General features: G+C 52.3%; 8 protein-coding genes and 1 non-coding gene across 9 annotated transcripts; 6 read left to right on the forward strand and 3 right to left on the reverse strand.

Annotated features, from left to right (window-relative positions):
- Window positions 1-2,564: 2,564 nt before the first annotated feature.
- On the forward strand, window positions 2,565-3,350 carry K489DRAFT_325753 (glycoside hydrolase family 17 protein; the record flags this gene model as incomplete). Its single annotated transcript, XM_033601848.1, has 1 exon — window positions 2,565-3,350. A coding segment is annotated over one exon (786 nt), but the record flags the coding sequence as incomplete, so codon positions are not given.
- An 849-nt stretch (window positions 3,351-4,199) lies between these two features.
- K489DRAFT_383670 (uncharacterized protein) lies at window positions 4,200-5,401 on the forward strand. Its single transcript, XM_033605669.1, has one exon. It carries the CDS (start codon window positions 4,542-4,544, stop codon window positions 5,334-5,336), a length of 795 nt encoding a protein of 264 aa, XP_033456484.1. The 5' UTR covers window positions 4,200-4,541; the 3' UTR covers window positions 5,337-5,401.
- Window positions 5,402-5,666: 265 nt separating this feature from the next.
- K489DRAFT_412773 (uncharacterized protein) lies at window positions 5,667-6,782 on the forward strand (the record flags this gene model as incomplete). The annotated part of the gene is made up of 1 exon (XM_033607966.1): window positions 5,667-6,782. One exon carries the CDS (start codon window positions 5,667-5,669, stop codon window positions 6,780-6,782), a length of 1,116 nt encoding a protein of 371 aa, XP_033456485.1.
- Window positions 6,783-7,034: 252 nt separating this feature from the next.
- On the reverse strand, window positions 7,035-9,072 carry K489DRAFT_325892 (MFS general substrate transporter; the record flags this gene model as incomplete). The annotated part of the gene is made up of 4 exons (XM_033601863.1): window positions 7,035-7,614; window positions 7,684-8,051; window positions 8,359-8,466; window positions 8,524-9,072. The coding sequence occupies 4 exons, from the start codon at window positions 9,070-9,072 to the stop codon at window positions 7,035-7,037; spliced, it is 1,605 nt and encodes a 534-aa protein (XP_033456486.1).
- A 2,121-nt stretch (window positions 9,073-11,193) lies between these two features.
- K489DRAFT_362874 (uncharacterized protein) lies at window positions 11,194-12,409 on the forward strand. Its single transcript, XM_033602673.1, has 2 exons — window positions 11,194-11,784; window positions 11,851-12,409. Exons 1-2 carry the CDS (start codon window positions 11,248-11,250, stop codon window positions 12,343-12,345), a joined length of 1,032 nt encoding a protein of 343 aa, XP_033456487.1. The 5' UTR covers window positions 11,194-11,247; the 3' UTR covers window positions 12,346-12,409.
- Window positions 12,410-12,979: 570 nt separating this feature from the next.
- On the forward strand, window positions 12,980-14,055 carry K489DRAFT_66852 (uncharacterized protein). The gene is made up of 4 exons (XM_033608819.1): window positions 12,980-13,486; window positions 13,555-13,783; window positions 13,896-13,944; window positions 13,996-14,055. The coding sequence occupies exons 1-3, from the start codon at window positions 13,191-13,193 to the stop codon at window positions 13,917-13,919; spliced, it is 549 nt and encodes a 182-aa protein (XP_033456488.1). The 5' UTR covers window positions 12,980-13,190; the 3' UTR covers window positions 13,920-13,944; window positions 13,996-14,055.
- A 1,367-nt stretch (window positions 14,056-15,422) lies between these two features.
- Window positions 15,423-16,193, forward strand: K489DRAFT_325652 (ankyrin; the record flags this gene model as incomplete). The annotated part of the gene is made up of 1 exon (XM_033601842.1): window positions 15,423-16,193. One exon carries the CDS (start codon window positions 15,423-15,425, stop codon window positions 16,191-16,193), a length of 771 nt encoding a protein of 256 aa, XP_033456489.1.
- A 326-nt stretch (window positions 16,194-16,519) lies between these two features.
- Window positions 16,520-17,348, reverse strand: K489DRAFT_412777 (glutathione S-transferase; the record flags this gene model as incomplete). The annotated part of the gene is made up of 3 exons (XM_033607967.1): window positions 16,520-16,997; window positions 17,051-17,256; window positions 17,307-17,348. The coding sequence occupies 3 exons, from the start codon at window positions 17,346-17,348 to the stop codon at window positions 16,520-16,522; spliced, it is 726 nt and encodes a 241-aa protein (XP_033456490.1).
- An 843-nt stretch (window positions 17,349-18,191) lies between these two features.
- K489DRAFT_t55 lies at window positions 18,192-18,264 on the reverse strand. Its single transcript has one exon. It is a non-coding gene; the product is annotated as a tRNA-Thr (tRNA).
- Window positions 18,265-18,339: the final 75 nt, after the last annotated feature.

Below are 18,339 nucleotides of genomic sequence, written 5' to 3' on the forward strand. Positions count from 1 at the left end.
GATGAAGCAGGGCAACGAACCTCTAACGGGCACGCGCGTGCGGGCGGTGGTGCACTCGAAACTGTTGCGTGCGACGCTTGCACCCGTTGGATCTATCTATTTCGTGTCCTGGTCTTCTCTTATCCTCTCCCCTTTCTTGTCCTCCACCGGGATTTGATATAAGGAATAGAGACGACATGGAGGAGGGAGCACGTGTGCGCTGTCAGGTTATGGATTTTGGTAGCGTTGTCGTTGTGATGGTGGAGTCGAACGTGACACAAGTGGTGGCTGTTGGCATTGAACCTGTTGATGGCAGGACCCGGGAAAAGAAGCCACATATTGTAGACGGTGTGGCATACATGTCAGCTCGCGTGACTTATCCTGGCGTGCTCTCTCCCAGCATGAGAAGCGCTGTCGTGACAGTCACACGATCTCTCTTCCGTATACTATACATAACCAGAGAGATGTGGACGGTTGGAGGGAACACGAATCCACATCTTTGCCAGCCCTTCCATCCGCGCGTGCTGGTACCTGCATATTACTGTCTGTATGTATGTCGTGCCTGGCGCCCGCTGCCGGATAACCGGGCTCTATTGATGAAGGAGAAAAAGAACCTTGGAACGGAAGGTGTGCGGCCGGGACGGGAAGGTGGCGCGCACACACACATACACACACACGCGACATAACGCTTTCGTCGTCGCGCGTGCGGGATCCGGAATACACTTGCACATTCGAGTAGCAGACGATACTCAACATCGTTCCTCACCTGCATTCACATAACGGAAGCTCGGGCTGCGAGTAGCCCTGGAGCTTGTCTTGCCTTGCAATAGAGCGTTGAGAGACTCTATTGCCGATTTTTTTTTTTGGCATTGCTCCCCGAAACCCCAACGCTCGGCGTCCATTCGGTCTCCACCCTCACGACGCGCCCGGGCCATCTAATTTCCTTTTCTGCCCCATTTTTATTTACTTTCTCCTCCTCCAGCGACTCGTGGGTTCGGCCTGTCACTCGCTCCGTGGTGGTCTCTGTCTCCCACACTACTGCGATATACATACATTTAACGAATGCAGGTGTGAATCCCGATCGATTTATCACGCCTTGAGACAATGCGACAATATATGGCTGTAAAGAGGAGTGATCGTCATCAATGCCTATTGCTCGGCCGGATGGACCGTGGATTCTTCCGCCCGGCGCGAAATCAACAGCCATCGCACGCGAAATGAGTGCGCTTTTGTTGGTTGGCTTTAGCCCTAGGACGGATTAATCAGGTTATTTTCCTAGCAAAAGCACTACATCTCCTGTTTCTCCTCGTGCGCGCTCGTTGGTGCTGTTGTTGTTATTGTGATGTATGAGTCGGAGAGTTGCCCATATATACGATTCCGTTTTACGATGGCAAATGCATCGAACGCCACATGTGTATTGTAATCAATCGTACACAGTATCTCGAGCTGTATGTCCTCAGGGTGTGAATGGTTGAATAAATGGTCTCGGTGGTGTGTCTTGCCCGCTCTTCGTGTCATTACATCTCAGTCCAGTTCAGTCACTCGCCTTCTCCACAGGTGCTACACAAACCATACACTTTTCGCGATCGAGACCTTATTGAATATTCGAAAGGACTGATGAGGTGCAAGAACAATCGATGATTCTTTCTATTGGTGTGATATGTTGAAAGACGTGGGAGTAATGGACTGTATTGTACAGTGTACATCCAGCAATGTAGTCGTCAACTCTCGCTCGTATTGGCGGCCGCGGCGGCTCTCATTCCAATTAAGCCTTATTTTCCCCATGTAATCTCTTTACCCGCTCTCCCTCTCGTGCCCTTTCGTGCTAACCGTACATACCCTCTCCTTCCCTCTCCTCTTCTCTCTTTTCTTCTTCTAGTCGTCGTCGCCTTTGCCAGTCACAAGTGTTCCATCACTCCATCGACCTCACCGTCACTCTTTTGGTGCATCGCATCTGCGAACCTCGAATCCCGCTTCACTCGCTCAGTGGTATTCGCGCGCCCTTTCGCAAATCGATCCTTCATCAACCGCTCGCACAGCACACATCTCCCGACGAGAATTCAATCGCAAAAATGGTCTGCAAATCTTTCGCCGCCGCCTTCTTCGCGGCCGGCCTGATCGCCTCGGTCAGCGCCAGCAATGTCCACAACCACCACGCCAATCTTCACCACAAGAAGAACGCGCCTGTCTACGACGCTGCTCCCTCGTCCACCGCCTGCGGTTGCACCACTTACACCACCACCTGGTACGGTGAGGCCACTCTCGTCCCGGACGCGACTACCAAGACTTCCACCGCCGCGCCGGCCACCTCCGCCGCACCCACCACCACTTCCACCTCCTCCGAGGCTGCTGCTACGCCCACCAGCACCTGGTCCGCTCCGGCTTCCACCTACGAGGCCCCAGCCTCGACCTACGTCGCTCCGGCGCCTACCCAGGCGGCTCCTAGCCCAGTCCAGAAGCAGGACGGCGGTATCATTGGAGGATTCATCGGTGGTGTCTTTGGCGCCGCGACTTCCGCCGTCGGTGCCGTTGCCAGCGCTGCTGCCGACGTGACCTCTGGTGTCTCCGCTGCCATTGGCGCCAACGGCAACAAGTGGGCCATCACCTACACTCCCTACAACGCTGACGGAACCTGCAAGTCTGCTGCCTCCGTCGACGCCGACATTGCGGTCATCAAGGGCAAGGGTTTCACCTCTGTCCGTCTGTACTCCACTGACTGCTCCGGTCTCGTCAACGCTGGCAACGCCGCCAAGGCTCACGGCTTGAAGATCATCGTTGGTGTCTGGCTCGACGGTGCCGGTGTCGCTGCCGCCAAAGCTCAAGTTGATGTCGTCGTCGGCTGGGGACCTGGCAACTGGGACAACGTCGAGATGGTCGTCGTCGGTAACGAGGCCATCTTCAGCGGTCACATCGACGCTGGCGGCCTCGCCCAACTCGTCATCGACGCCCGTGCTAGCCTCCGCGCCGCCGGCTACAGCGGCCCCGTGACCACCACCGAGACCGTCGCCAACGTCCAGGCCAACGCCGGCGTTCTCTGCTCCGCCATCGACGTTGTCGGCGCCAACATCCACCCGTACTTCAACGGCGCCATCGCGGCCGCCGGCGCCGGTGTCTTCGTCAAGTCGCAGCTCGACTCCCTCGCCAACGTCTGCCCCGGAAAGCAGGCTTACAACCTCGAGACCGGATGGCCCAACGGCGGTAACGCCAACGGTGACGCCATCGCCGGCTGGGCTGAGCAGAAGCTTGCTATTGCCTCCATCTCGCTCGTCGTCGGTGCTCAATCTACTTTCTTCTCCTTTGAGAACGACATGTGGAAGGCTCCTGGATCCCTCGGTGTCGAGCAACACTGGGGCTGTGCCGACCTCTTCTAGATGCGATAAATCCCAATAGAGTCGTTGTGCTGGTCAGAAGGAAAGAAAGACCAGGGCTGACCCTTTACCCTTGGATTCATTTTTGGGAAGGGAGGCAGGAGAGAATTTTATTCGAAATCTTTCTTCAATTTTTTTTGAGAAAGGATTTCTTCACGTCTATGAAATGTCCTCGTTTTATTGTTTGGCTTTTCTGCTGCTGTTATTTATCAGTTTTTATTCCCTCTCGTCGTGTGTCGCGCGAGATCCGAGCCCTCAACCCGTCTTTGGCTCTCTCGCATCTCACTCGGCCTCGCTGTTGTTGCTGCTTGCTCACTTTTCGAGGAGGAAAAAGGGATACGTCAGGGCCTATTCGATATCAAGCCTCCTCATGTACATAACTGCCTCCTCGGCGTTGATGCTCCGCTGCTATTCAGCTTTGTTTTCCCCTCCGAAAGGGAGCAAATGTTTTTCACTCTATCGTTTCCTGTTTCATGTCGTGCTCTTCGCCATGAGAAGACATTGGTCACCTGAAAGCCCTCGACCGGCGCGCATGAAGAAGGAGAAGAATTGATCTCTGGATTGATGTCGTCTGTACATCGACTGCATTTCCGGCACGACGATCATTCCTCGCCGCGCTTCGGAAATGGTGTCTCAGAGCTTTCTACTTTATTAATTCGACCGCGGCTTCCTCTGCTCCTTAACATCAGTATGATATGTAACAGCTATCATGTTGTCGCTGGCTATTCATTGGGGAAAGACGATGTCGACTAAACATGGCGTTCGGGTTGCCTGAAAAAGCCATCTACAGCCAATCAAATGCGCAGGGCTTCGTCGGCCCTACACGACAATTCTGTCGCGTTTCCCTTTTCCTGACAAGCGCGGATGTGGCCTGGGGATGGGTGTCGCAATCTCCGCTCCTCATTCTCTCGCATCATGTTCAACGTCCACGACGAGGATCGACACGTTCCTGCTTCTCTTCTGACATTCATTTTCCGTGTCCTGTTGCGCTTCTCGTCCCGACTCTCGTCTCTCAGTCACTCGTTCATTCATTCATTCGGTCATTCATTCACTGATCTCACGACGCTCCTTCGGACAACGCGCGCCACTGCACTCCTTTCAAATCTATAGCCATATAAGCAACCAAAACGGTCGATCTCTGAAGTAATTACTTATCAAGAACAAACGCTTCAAGAAACTGTTCGAAACGAAAAGATGTTCTCATCAACTCTAATTCTCCTCGCGCCTCTGGCCCTTTTCGCCCAGAATGTCGTCGCGACCAATCCTGTCATCCAGGTACCCTTGTTCGGGTACGGCAGCGAGTATGCCGTCGAGGGTTCCGTACTCGCGGTCAACAATGGTGTGACCACCATGGCCCTCGCTTGCCCATCAGCATCGAAGACCACCGACTGCTACATGTTTGCGCGTCAGACCTTGACCATCGGCGCGAGCACCTACCGCCTCAACTTCCGTGGCGACGGCGGCCACGAGGATAATGTCAGCGGGTTCCAAGACTGCAAAGTCGGTGCAACCGTCGCCGTAGACGCCGGATTCTCCTTTGCCATTGGAGTCGGTGCCGGAACTGTTGGCATCACTGCCGCAGCCCACGCCGGAGTCACTGACGCAGCTTCTGCCGTCAACGCTCAATGCACTGTTTCCGCAGATGGTGACGGCGAGGAGTACAAGCTTCACACAACCTCGTCGTATGGCGCCCCCGGTAGCGATGCTGACGGCAGAGGTGCGGTCTTCCAGGTCACTGTCGTCGCGGGCGCAAACCTCTTGACGGCGGCCGCGACCCAGGCGGCGACGGCGACTGGTACTGCAGCGCAGACGGGCTCAGGAGTCAAGACAACAGGTGCCGTGCAGACTGGAGGAATCAAAGTGACTGGAACTGCACCGGCAGGCACTGCTGCATCGTCGCAGCCGAGCACTGGCCAGGCGAGCCAGTTGGGTCTTAAACTCGCCCTGGGTGTGGTCGCTGCGGGAGTAGCAGGACTCCTAGCTCTGTAGATATTCATACGTAACATGCCGATGTTCCAGCTATTTGTTTCCTCTCTTATTCTTTGATGGCCTGATCGTGACAGATCAGCACCCGATTCATTCCCGCAGGCATGCTTATCTAAGCGCTTCTCAATGTCGCAGTGATCTGCAATGCCCCGAGATTACCTCGCGCAAGGGAGCTTCACAGCTGTGAAACCATCTTCCCTTTATTCACCTCGATTAACGAAGATTTAGGACAAGCCGATGGCTCGAATTCAAAATACAGCAAGCGAAACATAAAAATTACACTAAATACTCGACATCCAATCTCTGCACGATTTACTACAAGTCCATTTCCATATGGCGAGCGTACTCAGGGCTCGGCCATCTCTGGCTATCATTGACGACTACCTTCGCACCTCAGCGCCGCACTTCGCCCACCTGCCCTCCAAAGCCTTACGCATAGCCACCTTCACCGACACCATCGTGCCAACCAACGACGCGGAACAAGCTCGTCTAATTCAACGCCTCCAGCCCTTCGAAATCATTGCCTCCGTCCGCGAACGCACCGCCTTTCCGGGCACTCTTCTCCATCGCCTCCCCAACCTCAAGCTCCTCCTCGCAACGGGAACCCAATTCGAACAATTTAACCTCCCCGCCGCCCGCGAACGCGGCATCATCGTCGCTGCCGCTCCCGGCCTAGGCCGCACCGACGGAGTCGGCCCCCGCCGTCCCAACATCAAGCAAGGCGGCGTCCATCCCACCACGCAACACACCTGGGCGCTTATCATGGCCCTGGCCCGCAACATCCCCGCCGACGACGCCGCGCTCAAAGCGGGGCACCCATGGCACACCCGCCTCGCGACCAACCTCACAGGTCTAACCATCGGCATCGTGGGATTAGGCCGTTTGGGCGCCGCCGTCGCCCGCATCGCGCAGCTCTGCTGGGGCATGCGCGTGATTTGCTGGAGCGAGAATCTCACGCAGGCCAAAGCGGACAAATGGGCCACGGATCTAGGACTACCCTTGAAGGACCCGATTACCGGCGATCCGACGTTCCATGCCGTGGATAAAGCCGAGCTCTTCCGCGCTGCGGATGTGGTCAGCTTGCACTACGTCCTGAGCGCGCGATCCCGCGGCATCGTCGGGGCGGACGAGCTCGCCGCGATGAAGTCCTCGGCTCTCCTCGTGAACACTGCGCGAGGGCCGCTGGTTGATGCGAATGCATTACAAGCCGCTCTGGAGCGGGGAGCGATTTCGGGCGCGGCGATGGATGTCTTTGATATCGAGCCCTTGCCATTGGACAGTCCGTGGCGAAGGAAGGACTATTGGGGAGTAGAGGGCCGATCTCGGCTCATTGTCACCCCGCATATGGGATATGCGGATCAGGTCCTGCTGGATACGTGGTATGCGGAGACGGCGGAGAATGTGGAGAGGTGGCTTGATGGGAAAGAGATCCTGCATCGGCTGGTGTGAGTAGAAGCAGTTGCAGGATTGCCAAGAGAACAGATCGAACTCGTGATGGTTCAACATTGTCATTCTGATGGTGTTTGAAAAAGGCCAGGACCGAGCAGCTCCACAACTTGATTGGAAGTAAGAAATTGAACTTGCGGTTATTTCAACCTCAAGCGCCGCTCGCCTATGCTTTATACCTCGGCGATGTACGTCGAAAGGGAGGTCTATGGAAGTCGTCTATATGCAGGCATCACGCTATCCAATGCGTCTTGTTCAACACTCTTGCTTCTTCGCTTGCTCTTTGGCCTCTTTCCTTTTCTGCAGCCGGACTGCGCGCTCCCTCCGCCATCCAGGTCCATACCTCACCACGACTACAATCATCGGGCTCAACGCGGCAATTAACAGTCCAACAAAAGTATACGCCCAACCCACCCCCATCGCCTGGATCATTGGCTCGATCACCGCCGACCCGCCAGCAGCCATGGTACAACGCGCGAGATTATTCGCCGCGGACGCAGTCGAAGGTGAATTCGGATACAAATCCACCAACAAGATGTTCATCGAATTGTACACCGCCGTCAGCCACAGCGCCATCAAAAAGGTCATGACCAGCGGCACGGCGAGGTGCGCGTGCCGGTCGATGGCCCAGCCGAAGCCGATGGTTGCGGCTGCGCCGACGTAGATCAACGGCCAGACGGACGCCATGCGGGCTTTTTCGATCGGAAAGTGGGTTAGGTCTGTGCCGCGCTTTTTCTCGACGGGGAAGCCGTTCGCCCGTGCGACTTTGGCGTAGCTGCGGTCTTGGATGTAGCCGTTTACCATGATGGAGATGGCTGCACCCGCGCCGAAGGGACTTTTGAGCGCAGAGTTGTCAGACGATCCATCTCGTTGAGTTTGAGTCTGGGCACGAGGAAGGACTCACATGTAGCAGAGGCCGATCTGCAGGGCATCCAGACCATACTGCGTGGACAGCAAATTCGACAGATTGGCCGTGACGGTGTACCAAGCGGCATAAATGATGGCGTTGTAGAAAAGGATGACTGCGCAGTCCTTTTCGCCGAGAATCAAGAGTGCCTTGAGCGGGTTTGGGAAGCGGAACTTCCGCGATTCGCCTGATAATGTCTCGTAGGCTTTCCCGCCGCCTTGCTCTTGCGCCGCTCGACGCGCCTGCCATTTTTGCAATAATGATTGGCCGAGGACTCCTTGAGGAGGGATGGAGCCGTTTCCTACTACGTTCCGGGAGGTTTCGGGTACGAAGATGGCGTAGACAATGAGGTATACGCCACCGCACTGGATTGGTTAGCAAATCAGCATGGATATAGTAGAGCGCTATGCAAGAAGATCATACGATGGTCAGAAACCTGTGAAATAGGTTAGATGACGGAGTGGATTCCAATTAAAGATTATATCGACTCACCAGAAAATCGATCGCCACCCCAGGAATTGGTTCAAAATGCCACCGATGATTGGGCCTGGAAAACGTCAGCGTGCTGGAAACAGCTTTTCGACCCGCAATAATTCATACCAAGCGCTGGTCCCAACTGTGAATCGAGTGTCAGTAAGCTTGTTCCCAGCTTTTCGTTCATCTCAAGCTCACCATAATTCCGCTCTGAGCTGCGCCCATGTACTTGCCACGTTCGGCTGATGTTGCAATGTCTGCAATAACACCGCTGTTCAACGCGTAAAGACCGCCGGAACCTGAGCTCTGTAGGATTCATTTGATCAGCTTCGGCATCGGTGATGTGACAGATCGAGAACATACTTGAAGGCATCGCAAGACAAATAATGCTGCGTACGAGGACTGCGTAGCTAGTCCGATGTTGGCCGCGACATAAACAACGAATGACAGCAGATATGCTGGGCGACGGCCCGCAAAGTCGGCAAGATCGCCATAGATGGATGGCGCCAAACCTTGAAACAGCAGAAACGCTGTCACAGTCAAATTGATCAGGGACGGCGATACGCCCAAGTAGCTTGCGAGGCTCGGCGTTGCGGGCAGGTATGTGTTTGCGGACAACGGGGAGAAAAAGCCACCGAGTGCAGACATGAAGACAATGTAGCCTTTCTGTCTGGACGTGTAGATGGAATACAGTGGCTGAACTTCAGGTTCAGGTGGTTTGTTGTCGCTGCCGTTGGCAACATTGGGAATTTTGGCGAGAACTCCCTCTTGGACAATCGTTTCGCTCGCATTATCGCTGGCTCTGTCGCTCGTCCGATCGCTTGCTTCGTCTTCCACATCTGGAAATGAAGCGTGCGAACGTTCGTTCTTGGCTGGACCTGAGTCTGCTTGATCTGTTTGCGTATCCGCCATAATGTAAGGCGCACTTGAGGCGTCGTGAGCACAGCCCGGTTAAAAATGAATGCCAGAATGTCACGCAACTGCTTGAAGCTACATGCGTCGACAAAGAAGAAGTTGTCTGCAGACGAGTAACCAAAATTTCAAGTCATGGATGGTAGGCAGTCACGAACTTCCGACGTCGCACCTGCTCTCGCGATCCGCCAGGCTGAATTGCATGTGCACGACCACCTCTCCCCTCTCCCCTCGCACTGATAGTCCACATTCCGAGGACAGGTTGACCTGCTTGCAAGTGGAGCACGAATGCGCATTGATCTGCTTCTTCTTTGCTGTTTTGAATCGCATTCTTATAATCTGATGCAATGTCATGTTGTGTAAGACCGGAGACCGAACTGCATGAGCATATGAAACGGGCTCCACCGTTGTCAATAAACATATGCAGTCTTTCCGGGGCCTGAGATGATCGTCGCGATATGATAAGATAAATCTGGTGAGCGTATTGGTCCGAAGATCACTTCGGGCGTGCATCGCTACCAATATTGGGAAGTTCAGCGCCGTGACTGTGTGTCAGTGCGTGAGCACGTTTTGCGCCATCGCAAATCATCGCCGAAAAGGGTCCATGCAGTATCCACCAGAGCTTGTGATAGTGAGCGGAACTTGCACCTCGGAACTTTGTCCATGCACTTGAGCACTTGGCAAACTAAGATAACCCCTAAGTCATAAGAACAAACAATCTTATACTTCCCTAGGTATACTCACTGTTCACAATTAGAACATATGCCAGACGAAGTGAGAGGTAGGGCGACGGGAGCCTCGCCTTTTCGATATTTTCCACTCAGCGAAGTTCACTCATGGCAGGGAAGGAAATGTCACAAGGCGAGAAGTGAACAATCCTTATTACATTTGTCCTGTATTTTCTACGAAGTCGAAGTGCAGGGGTACAGCGAAGAACGCCAAGATGGAAATCAATTTAGTCTGCCGAGCGACAAGGATCCTCTGTGCTGCCAAGGGCGGATCAACAGACTTTCGGCAAGCTGGAGGGAGTACCGCTCCACCCTTTTATCCTAATCCGGCAGCCACACCTTAAATAGGCCCAACCACCGCGTGGCCCTGAATACGCTCTTAATACGCTCTTAATGCGACTGCATTCGTTTGGTCAACAGGCAGTGATCGGCAGCTCCAGGGTCGGAAGCTCGCTATCTAATCTGGCTGAGAGGACAGGACAATCACTCACTCGCTCACTCAGAATGACGCCCAAGGCATCATACTCACACGAAGAATCTAATAATCAATCGTGAAGGGAAATGTGCTGTCCGTCAAGCAAGGATTGCAACATGATACACATCATGATTTCCATGAGTTCGCCTCATTGGTGCCCTCCTGAGTACGTCATGAGCATGAACCACAAAGTGTGGGTCGAATGTCGTGGCTCTGCATGTCGAGATACCCCATTCCATGTGTCTCGAAGTCACACTTCGCTTTCTCATCACACCCGGCCAAAGCCCGCATTCCTCCGAAATGCTTGGCTTATGCGTGTCTGGACCCTTCATGCTTGATATGATACCTGATGAAAAGCTTGTTAGCGAACGACACATTCGTGACGATCGTGCTGTAAACGAGCAATCAGATGACCTTTTAGGCGGGCTCTCCGCTCGATAAGAAGTCGCATACTCACTTGAACAGAACCTGCGCCTCGTCGATCAATTTCTGGGCATGCAAGAGCTGTAATTAAGATTATCAAATTTTGGTCGAAGGACATGGCTTCATGGTGATCCTACACAACTTTTGATCATCAGCTTCCCGAGGGTGTGTTGCTGAGCTAGGTGAGGCAGTATCTTGAGCGTCAGCCGTTGTGATCTAGGATGTACGGTGAATTTTGGACTTTACCACGAGCTAGGGGTCTGTCACTGCCATGATTGGATGATTGTTGAGGATCCTCCCATGCGGTAAGAATCGCCATGTGCGACCAGGCCTCCATCTCGGAGCAGGTGGTCTGCGAGTGTGGTGGTTGGATTCTTGTTGAGGATCCCTCCATGCATCCTCGAAAACGTCAATTCGATCACCCCGCCAGCGGCGACCTCCTCGTGGCAACTCATAAATGTCCCATTCAAATCACTTGCCTCCCAGCTCAGACATCTTCTCTTTACCCTCGCTTTTGATAGCTTTCTCAAGATCTTCATCTGTTACAAAATGTCATCCGTCCTCGCTGCTTCACGATCAAGTGCCCACGTGCTGGCTAAGCAAGGTCTCACATCGACCAGACGAAGCCTAGCCAGTGTTGCCATTCATAATCCTTCATCTGACTCGAATGAGGCAGCCAAGTTCTCGTGGTCAAAGGCTCAGCCATTCGAGCACACTCCCTGGAAGCAACCTCCCAAGACAAAGGGAACGATCCGTTTCCTGGGCCCGACTAAGGATGGCAAAACAGCGATGTTGAATTTCGAAAAGGGTCGTGAACATGAAACCAATTTCGGTCCCAGCCTGGAACGACAAGTCGACATCACAGATCTTCGCCACTTTGAGCCACGAACGAGCCTCCGTGATGAGGGGGTCGAGTGGGTGCATGCCCCCAGCATCCTTTCTGAAGACAAACTTCTTGCAGCCCCTGGCGACGTCGAAGCTTTCGTTCGTGGCCCCTACTTCGAAGAGTGTGCTCAGATCGTCAAGGACCAGACTGGCGCATCCAAAGCCATCCCATACAACTTCAGACATCGTCGTATCGAGCAGGTATGTGACGAGCCTTACTAGGTCTCTCCCAGTCTTTTTCAATTACATATGACTGACGATTGAAAGAACACCAACATCATGGACCCCTATAAATTTTCAAACAAGCCGTTGCCCAACTTTCACATGGACAACGACGCTGAGACGGCCGAAGCCAACCTTCGTCGTGTTCTTGGTGAGGAAGAAGCACAACGTTGGATCGGAAAGCGTTGGGGTATCGTCAACCTCTGGCGTCCGGTCGGAGATGTCGTGCGGCAGTGGCCGCTCGCCTTAGTTGATTCAAGGACAGTTCAATATGGCCGGGATACTGTGCCGATCATCACCAAGCACAACTACAAGTCCCATTTCACGGCTCTGAGGCCGCAAGAGCACTTCCGTTATTACTATGTCAGCAACCTTGCACCGGATGAAGCTTTGTTGTTTGTCGACTACGACTCAGCACAGAAGGGTCGTGAGAATGTTGTTGGAATGGCTCATGGTGCCTTCGAGGACCATAATGCTCCGGAAAGATATCCACGTCGTCGTTCCATTGAGGTTCGAAGTCTTGTTCTGTACGAGGATTAGATTGAGCACATAACAAATGAATATAGAACCAGCAAGACGACTCCGGCCTTGTTTGTATGGTCTGACAATGTCATCCGTCTCAGTCGTCTCCATTATGTCTGGTTTGCGGAGACTTCGGCACGAACATGGCTCGAGATGGTAGACGCCAGCATGGCTTACAACATGAACTTCTTAAGCTAGTCACCCATTGTCTGCATCTGGGTATGGATATCTAACCCGTGCTACTGCTCTCAATCTGTTCGTGATGTCTGCAGCTGGCAAATTGCTCATGTTCGAATCTAATGGGTAGCACGCTCGAAGTGCTACTTTACATGTAAGTTGACTCATCCATAAATGAATCCATCGCTCACTGATTAGAGCTCCAGGATCGGCCGGCGGGGACCTTCTGCCATCCCTACTGCTTTGTGCACTAGACGACTCTCAGTTATACAAATACCGACCTATGATGAACGCTAGCGTTGCTGTTTTTTTAGCCTGCCATCATTAGAGAGATTGCTTACCCAAGGTGTTAAAGGCAGTAAAAGTGTCGTTTCTAATTTAGGTCAACTTTGAAGCGAGAGGGAGCGGGGTACGCTTTGGTATCGCTGCAAAAGTAATTCGCCCACTAAACTCGAAGCGTACAAGCATCCGGGATCGCGAACGATAAGCGAGTACAGCTTTGCCATGTGGGAATGATGAGGCTGTGCGAAGGACATGTAAGAGAGGATTGGAAATTCAAATTTGAAGGATGACTGCGTGCACCGACTATTCCCAAGACCGGTGTTACAAAATAAAATATCACCTCATTTGCTGTTGAGTTCGGCGACAGTAGTGAAGGTCTGTATCGTTGGGACGGCCGCATCACCATGGTTAAGAAATTCATCTGGAGGCTTCACGGGATCCCCGTGGGCACTCCGGAAGATGCCGTTGTGGACTATTTCGAGCCCAGCGAGCGGCATAGGTTGCGTGTGAAAACGCTGTGTCCGGATGTGGATGACCCGGAGAGCAACTTGACCGCGACGATCGAATTCGATCCGCCGACTGGCAAACCCGACGCACCGCCTACGATAAGGAATGACCTGTCATACTATCTACCTCTGGAGCGCGATTTTATGGGGTTTACGCCCCTCTATCACCCACCAGCTGGCGCATATGATGCAGAGTAAGTCGAACGCGCATCCGAAATGCACGAATTATCGAGACCAGCGATCCGAGTCTGACCTTCGGCAGCATCATCGCAATAACGGGACTTGCCGGCCATGCGATCGGTTCGTGGACGCTTCCTGATGGCAAGATGTGGTTGCGCGACTTCTTGCCGCACGATGCGCCGACAGCGCGTATCTTGACGTATGGTTATGACGCTCGCGTCCAGGGTCGCGATCTTCCAACATCTACTCTTGGTGAACTTGCAGAAGAGTTCTTGGATAGTTTGATCACCATGCGCGATTGCACGCCCCAGGTCAGGCCTGATATTCCATATAGACATTTCATCATGCTTACACCTTAGTAGGGAGATCAGCGGTAGGCTTTTGCATGTACCACATACCGGCGTTTATGCTAAATTCAAGAAGGCCGATAATTTTGATCGGTCATAGTTTGGGGTGCTTGTTGATCAAAAAGGTTCGAGAACTATTTTAAGAAGAGTAATACATGAGCTCACAAACATGAAAGGCTATGACTTCGGCGAACTATCTTCGGTATGAGCCTAGAATGTTACGGTGGCCCGCTGCGAGAGATATGACTCAATGATCGATATAGGAATGGATCTCGACTACCCATACGACTCATCGTCTTTCTCGCGGCGCCGCACCGGGGCATGGAAATCGAAGCACTTCTGACTGTGATCAAAGACAAGCCTCCGCAGCAGCTCATCCATGAGCTTGGTCGAAATTCTCCAATATTGAAAGAGCTCAACCGTCTGTTCATAGAGGCATCCGAGCAGATTCAAATCTTGAGTGCGTTCGAGACGCTAGAAACAGCCACCGTGGAGTTCGATGTGAGTTTCATATGCCTGCCTCGCAGCTTGCTCGGAAGGTCCTGCAATATCTCGAACTCAGCTGACACGAAGTGACTTAGGAAGCCACCGGGAAATGTGTGCGTTCGGGAAAGGCGATAGTGCTCGTCACTAGCGATTCTGCCATAGAAAATCTCAAGAACGAGCAGACCATTCTGGCGAAAGCCAATCATTCAACAATCGCAAAGTTGGACAAACATCAAGGCTCGATTTATCCACGACTCAGATTCGCGATACGGCAGAGCCTGTTACCAACAGCGCAGGTGAAGGCAGTGCACGACAAATCTAACAAGCAAAATCTTGTGGTATGCGATGCTGGACACTGAGCAAACGCGGTTCGCATCGTCTCCATGAACTGACCAACTTCTAGGGCGCTAAAAATGTCGAGAAATCGCAGACTGCAAGCACTAGAGACCACTACTCGACTGCGCGGAAGGACTCCACTAATGCCGATGTCATTGAACATGATGATTATGATCTCAATCAAAAACATGATGAAGGCTACCAGCAAAGTCTGGTGCAGAACGACGACTTGGGTGACTACCGAGCTCCACCGAGAGGCGACGCATCGTCATCTGGCTCTACCTTCCATGGTACTACCATAGAAGCAGCTGGCTCATTCAGCAAATTCGATCACGATCTGTCGAGTCAGCTACAAAACTCGCATTTGGCAGAAGATTCAGACGGGAAGATGTATGATGCAGAGGTAAGCATTGATTTCGGATGGACTAAATATTGTTTGGACATGAAGAGTTGTTCGAGGAGATGTGAAGTCACTGTCAAGCTTGACCTATTCTTGAAGTTCATGATCGCTGACACACATCCACAGGTACCTACCGTACATTCGTCGTCTAACAGTCGGACACAGTCGTCTAAAAATCATGGTCCAGCTTGGCCTTGTACTTCATGCAAGCTCATGGTGTACTTTCCCGACTTTATATACAGTTGCTACAAGAGTGCCAATGGGGAGCACACTGAAATCAGATTGGATCTTTGCGAGAATTGCTATCAGGCAAATAAGATCTGTCCGCAACACGGAATGGCACTGGCTCGTTATGAAATGTTCTTCGGCGGCAAGATTACCATGTTCCGCATATTTGTGGACCCAAGTATCCGACCGCATGATACCGCATTAGTCAAAGCCATCAAGTCCAGAGATATCGGCCTCGTGGAACGACTGGCAGGAGTCGCAGGTCTGAAGGGCTTAGTGGACGAGAACGGTAACAGTGCACTGCACGTAGCTGCTCACTTGGGTCTTCGCTATGAGGCGGAATGCCTGATGATAAATGGCGCCAACATAGAAGCAGAGAACAAGCTGGGACACACCCCACTTGTGCAAGCAATTCGAGCCAAGCAACTAACTCTGGTGAACTTGCTTCTTGAATACGGGGCAAACAAGAATGCAGTCAACCACGGAGGTCGAACAACGCTTCAAGGAGCATGCCAGATGCAATGCACAGATATCATTGTGGCGCTACTTGCTTTCACAGACAGCGTACAGCTCGAGGAATTTGTCAACCGACGTGCTGACAACGGTCGGACGGCGCTGTCATTTATGAGTCCCACTGGAGCGATCGAAATTATCAAACTGCTGTTGGACGCTGGAGCGAGCCCAGAAATCGAAGATCAAAATGGAAATTCCTCACTGTCATGGGCTGCTTTCTGGGGCCAGACGGAGACAGTCAAATTGTTTCTAGATAGCGGCGCGTCCAAGAACCCTCCGTCGAGAATCTCCAAGTGGAAGAAAAACGGGTTCCAAACGAGCGTGTCTGAAAAAACAAGAGTGGAGATACTTGCCTTACTGGAAACACCTGAGAGCTCAAGATTCAAATGGAAGTGGGGCCGAAGCAAGTAAAAAGCATTCAAGATTGATTCATGTGAATTTGAGCTCGTTCGACTCCAGAAAGACAACAGCCGAACCTTGATCTTTGAAAAGAGACGAGTGAAGAAATTGAAATTGACTGTTGATGAGCACATTACGATCGTCACAGGCAAACACAATACTTCATACAGAGTTTCCAGCGCTTGAATACCATTGCTGCATCTACATAGTCTATGTCGAATCATTTTGAAGATCTCTGCGTTCTCGTCTTCTAGATCCGCTAGCTTGTGCAACTGGATAGAGCGATAGCCACTCAGAGATAAAGACCCAAGTTCATTGCACCTATGAAATGATAGCATCTATTTAGGCGCCTCGACTTCGGCCTCCTTACCAGGCCTCTCTGTTGCGCTCTTCTGAACAAAAGCTTCTGCTCTTTGCACGCTCTCAACCTGCAGAAGTCTTTCGTGCCACGCCCAGCAGCTGGGGAACTTGTCCTTCCACTCCCCTGCGAACGATTGTCCCATAAAGAACATAAGGATAAGAATGTTGTACGGCACAAACATCAAGTCGGCGAAGCTCAACTTCGATCCCACAAGATACGGCTGACCCGTCCGCGCAAGGTGCGCGTCGATCACGCCCAAAATGCGACGAAGCTCGGCTTCGTACCGGGAGATGGCACTCGGAAGCTTCTCCTCATGCAAGAATCTGAACCAGCTAAGCTGGCCAATATATGGGCCTTGGCCGCTTGTTTGGAAATGCTTCCATGCATTTTGTTGCCACTTCTCAGGCTCGGTGGCGTAGCTTAGTCGGTGGTCGGGATCATAAACTTCGAGAAGACTGGCGGAAGACGGCATGAGTCAAAGTCGTGATAAGGGTATCGGGAAACGTACTACTCAATAATCGCTCCACTCTCCCAGAGCTTGACGTTCTTGTTTGGGTCCACAAGTGCTGGCATGCGACTGTTCGGGGTGATGTCCACGAGAGGAGCTGATTTTCGTACTTCAGGATCCATTCGGTCAAGAGTCCGCATCTCGAAAGTGAGATTCAATTCGTAGAAAAAGATGACAATTTTCCACGGATTCGGTGCAATTGGGCCCTGGCTCTGGGTCAGCAAAGGCGTCGTTTCAAGCGGCAGTGGTTACGAACATCGTGATAGCGGTACAGGATCAAGGGTTGTAAAGAAGACATTTTCTCAATTTTCCGAGTGCGACCGTTGGTCATCTGCGAAACTTCGAGTTGCTGGGAATTTGAACTGCTTTAATATTCGCTCTCAATTTATGGTGATCGACTTTGTCCGCTAAAAAAATTAGTGCTTATGTTTCCGCCGGCCTTTCGTTACCTCCACAGGGTGACCAATTTTCGTTTTGTCATGGGAACGAGAATTCCTGAATTTGTCCTCTAGGTGATTGAAGTTCTCAGCGAACCCGCACCTTCACCACACTCAATGACGTGGGAAATGATTGCCAATTGCGGAACAGGTCGGACAACTCAAAGCGCATGCACTCTGTTGGTGAGAATTTTAGCGTACAGCAGCTTGCAGACGTCGCGCCTACAGCGCCGCTAAATCCGGGCGCAGCGTCTTGCGGAGCGCTCAGTGTTGGCAATCTCCAGGAATAGAAGGCGCCAAGATGTATTGATTGTTCGCATTCAGAGGAGCGTACGCTCTGTAAAAGTCAGTCCAGTTGGTGAGTGCACTTAGTGCGACGTGCGGCAAGTGAGCAGGCAGGAAACTCTGACACGACGATCAAATCGGATTCTATTTTTTCCATGTCAACCAGGCCCAAGCAGCATTGATGAAATGAAAGATTGCACCTCGAGCATGCAATGCCAAGTCGATTTTGAGCACCAGACCCACTGTTGTCCCGCAATTGCTACGATGTCAGCAGAGGTGGCCACAAGCAAGTCAAGCAAGTCTGGAGCCTGGACTTGGCTTGACTTGAGGCCTCAAAACCGTGGGCTTGACTTGCTTGAGAGGTCCGAGGGGATGGCTTGACTTGCTTGACTCGGCTTGAGCCAAAAGGCCAAAAGTTCAGCCACCTGCGAGAATTGAATTCGCGACCTTGGAGTCTACGATCCCCTTGCTCTACCGCTGAGCTAAGATGGCCAGAGCCATAACAGCTGGACCATTTGTGCCGATGTCTGACCCGGTGTTTTCGGGGCATTTCAATGCTCTCCGAGG

This window comes from Dissoconium aciculare (assembly GCF_010015565.1).
Source record: "Dissoconium aciculare CBS 342.82 unplaced genomic scaffold K489scaffold_13, whole genome shotgun sequence".
Classification (NCBI taxonomy): Eukaryota; Fungi; Ascomycota; class Dothideomycetes; order Mycosphaerellales; family Dissoconiaceae; genus Dissoconium; species Dissoconium aciculare.

Bases quoted from the DNA above. Each gene is read 5' to 3' on its own strand.
- K489DRAFT_66852 (XM_033608819.1), top strand. From the start codon at position 13,191: ATGGTTAAGAAATTCATCTGGAGGCTTCACGGGATCCCCGTGGGCACT. The intron at 13,487-13,554 runs GTAAGTCGAACG...GACCTTCGGCAG, and splicing joins GCTGGCGCATATGATGCAGA to CATCATCGCAATAACGGGAC. The intron at 13,784-13,895 runs GTCAGGCCTGAT...AAATTCAAGAAG, and splicing joins TGCGCGATTGCACGCCCCAG to GCCGATAATTTTGATCGGTC.
- K489DRAFT_362874 (XM_033602673.1), top strand. From the start codon at position 11,248: ATGTCATCCGTCCTCGCTGCTTCACGATCAAGTGCCCACGTGCTGGCT. The intron at 11,785-11,850 runs GTATGTGACGAG...GACGATTGAAAG, and splicing joins GACATCGTCGTATCGAGCAG to AACACCAACATCATGGACCC.
- K489DRAFT_383670 (XM_033605669.1), top strand. From the start codon at position 4,542: ATGTTCTCATCAACTCTAATTCTCCTCGCGCCTCTGGCCCTTTTCGCC.